This window comes from Eschrichtius robustus, chromosome 5 (genome assembly GCF_028021215.1).
Source record: "Eschrichtius robustus isolate mEscRob2 chromosome 5, mEscRob2.pri, whole genome shotgun sequence".
Classification (NCBI taxonomy): domain Eukaryota; kingdom Metazoa; phylum Chordata; class Mammalia; order Artiodactyla; family Eschrichtiidae; genus Eschrichtius; species Eschrichtius robustus.
In genome coordinates this window covers 29,088,042-29,091,384 of record NC_090828.1, presented here as the reverse complement: position 1 = coordinate 29,091,384, position 3,343 = coordinate 29,088,042, and the positions used below count along the sequence as shown (strand labels likewise).

Sequence of the window (3,343 nt, the reverse complement as noted above, 5' to 3'; positions counted from 1 at the left end):
TGAATTGGCTTCAATGTATTGACAAACCAACAATTCCAATGATCAAACCCATCACTAGAAAACAGGCAATATCAGCACCTGATCTAAAGGCAAGGTTATCTCATTTATTAAAACACCAACAGGAGGTTAACCAACAAAGCAACTAATATGTTAATCTTAATACAAGACACTGAAGGAAAACCAAAAACAATATATTAAATACCACTCCACTGAGCCAGGATATAACCCATGGACGACAGACACATGGGTTTATCTGTCCAACAGTGCTTTAAATACTTTTCCATGAAAAAGAGGAAAGTGTATCAGAAGATGCAAAGGAAAGGTAGAAATGTGAATTTATGCATCTAGTTCCATAATTTAAAATGACTATCAAACTGATAATATAAAGCTAAGTGACAATGACAACCATTGGGCACCAAACAGGCATGACCACTATTCGCTGTAATCCCTAACACTCTTCAGGAGTTTTCAGTGGATGGCCAACCCAACAATATTCTCTTAGTACAGACTAGATACTCATCCGCTGTTGAAAAGGACCCTGAAGAAGACAAGGCAAAGGCATAGAGAAAAAGTTGAATCTTTTGAAAAAGTTAATGATATCAAAATACTTTTCCATCACTGGGAAACCAAACTAGGTCAAGTATACAGCCCAAAGCAACATGGAATTCAGAGTCAGAGGCTGGCAGAAGAGTTTTGGAAAACTTGTAGTTTTTAAAAATTGGCAATTTCTCCATGCTTAATAAAACTATCAGAAGAGGTATAATGTTTGTTCATTTGTGGAATGTTGACAGCTTGCTGCAAAAATTCACATGAATGAGGAACTGCAGAAATGCGTTTCAATGAAGTATTTTTTAAAAATTTACAAAAAACTGAAGTTTCTATTTAAAAAATAACCATGTTATGCCAAGATGAAACATGGCAAAAAGTAGTGTAAATTCTGTCCATGATTCTTCACACAGCTAATGGGAAAGTGATAGAAACCATTTTCTCTTAAAAAGGAAGTTTTGTTATTGCACTGACTTTTACAGCCTGACCTAGTAATTTAGAAAAATTATGTAGTAAAATCTGTAAACTTAAAATACAAAATTCTGGTTTGTAAACATCAGTTGGCCAAGTCTCTCCAGAGTACTTCAGATAGTGGAATGGAATGAATAATTAATTCACTACCTTATTTATCTGCTGTGAGGGGGAAAATTCCAGAACAAAGCTTTTATACTTTCACAGTAATTATATTCAAAAGATATAAAGTCAGTACAGCTGTCTGTCTTCTTTTTTTTTCCCCTCTGTGCAGTTTTCAGCTCTTACCCCGCTCCTAAGTGCCATAATTGAAATAATACTGGTTTGGAGACCTAGTAAAGATTGGTCATAAATGTCGCATAAAGTCTGTAGGACTTCGGTAAAGATATTTCCAAATGGCATAGTAATGCACTGCAGCTGCCGTGGCCACGAACAGGTGCCAGATGGCATGGGCAAATGGAATGATGCCATCGCTCTTGAAGAACACAACGCCCAGGCAATAAATTAAGCCCCCATAGGCAAGTTCCTGAAGTCCATCGGTGTTACTCATTGATGTCACCACCAAGGCTGGAGAAAACCCCATTGTGAGATAGAAAAAGAGCTCAACCACCTTATACTTTTCATGGTAGAGAAATACATAAATGGTTCCTCCAGCTGCCATGAGCCAGATAAACCAACGCATATGAGATGCCAGGGGTCCAAGTTCACGGAGATTTAACCATGGGGCGTAAGATGCAGCAATGAAGAAATAGATAACCATTCTATCACACATGTGAAAGCAATGCTCCACTGTCCTTAAGTGGCTCTTTTTCCATGATACGATGTGAAATACTGTGGAAACAATGAAGAGGGCACAGAGGCCCATTCCATAAATCCATGCTGTTATCTTTTCCCAGCAGTCATCAGACAGCCGGTGGAGGAGGGCACTGCCCACAATGGCTGGAACAATGAGGAATGCATGTGTGTAACAGTTAGCAGCATGTTCATAACAAGTTGGTTTGTAGCGGCCATTGGCTGGGGCCCGGTGGTTCATGAACCGCTGGAATCGATTCTGGAACCGCATTGATCCTCTGCTCCTCCTCGTGGGCCAGGAGCTCGGTCTCGTCAGCGCTGGCGGCCGGGCACGCGGCCCTCATGGGCTTGGGCTGCTCCGGAGGCCGCTGCGTGCCCGGCGGACCACTCAGCCAGGCAGGGTCGGAGTGGGCCAGGCCGAGGGTCGGGACAGGGCCAGAGCCAGACCAGGCGGCTGGGGGCGGGAGGGAAGCCGCTTAAACGGCCCCGGCGCCTCCCGCCTCCAGCCTCCCGGCTCCTCCACCCCTCTGGGTAATTTTTTATTTCCTCTTTGATTTCTTCAGTGATCTCTTGGTTATTTAGTCCTGTATTCTTTAGCCTCCATGTGTTTGTATTTTTTACAGTTTTTTTCTTGTAATTGATATCTAGTCTTATAGCATTGTGGTTGGAAAAGATACTTGATAAAATTTCAGTTTTCTTAAATTTACCAAGGCTTGATTTGAGACGCAAGATATAATCTATCTTGGAGAATGTTCCATGAGCACTTGAGAAGAAAGTGTATTCTGTTGTTTTGGATGGAATGTCCTATAAATATCAATTAAGTCCATCATGTTTAATGTGTCATTTAAAGCTTGTGTTACTTTGTTTATTTTCATTTTGGATGATCTGTCCATTGGTGAAAGAGGGTGTTAAAGTCCCCTACTATTATTGTGTTATTGTCGATTTCCCCTTTTATGGCTGTTAGCATTTGCCTTATGTATTGAGGTGCTCCTATGTTCGGTGCATAAATATTTACAATTGTTATATCTTCTTCTTGGATTGATCGCTTGATCATTATGTAGTGTCCTTCTTTGTCTCTTGTAATAGTCTTTATTTTAAAGGCTATTTTTTCTGATATAAGAATTGTTACTCCAGCTTTCTTTTGATTTCCATTTGCATGGACTATCTTTCTCCATCTCCTCACTTTCAGTCTGTATGTGTCCCTGGGTCTGAAGTGGGTCTCTTGTAGACAGCATATATGTGGGTCTTGTTTTTATATCCATTCAGCCAGTCTATGTCTTTTGGCTGGAGCATTTAATCCATTAACATTTAAGGTAGTTATCAATATGTATGTTCCTATTACCATTTTCTTAATTGTTTGGGGTTTGTTAGTGTAGGTCTTTTCCATCTCTTGTGTTTCCTGCCTAGAGAAATTCCTTTAGCATTTGTTGTAAAGATGGTTTGGTGGTGCTGAATTCTCTTAGCTTTTGCTTGTCGGGGAAGATTTTAATTTCTCCGTCAAATCTGAATGAGATCCTTGCTGGGTAGAGTAATC

The 3,343-nt window shown here is 40.4% G+C and overlaps 1 protein-coding gene across 1 annotated transcript; it reads right to left on the bottom strand.

Moving 5' to 3' along the window:
* Positions 1–1,290: 1,290 nt before the first annotated feature.
* On the bottom strand, positions 1,291–2,143 carry LOC137764776 (monocyte to macrophage differentiation factor). Its single transcript, XM_068543810.1, has one exon. The coding sequence runs from the start codon at positions 2,078–2,080 to the stop codon at positions 1,364–1,366; it is 717 nt and encodes a 238-aa protein (XP_068399911.1). The 5' UTR covers positions 2,081–2,143; the 3' UTR covers positions 1,291–1,363.
* Between the last annotated feature and the right edge of the window lie 1,200 nt (positions 2,144–3,343).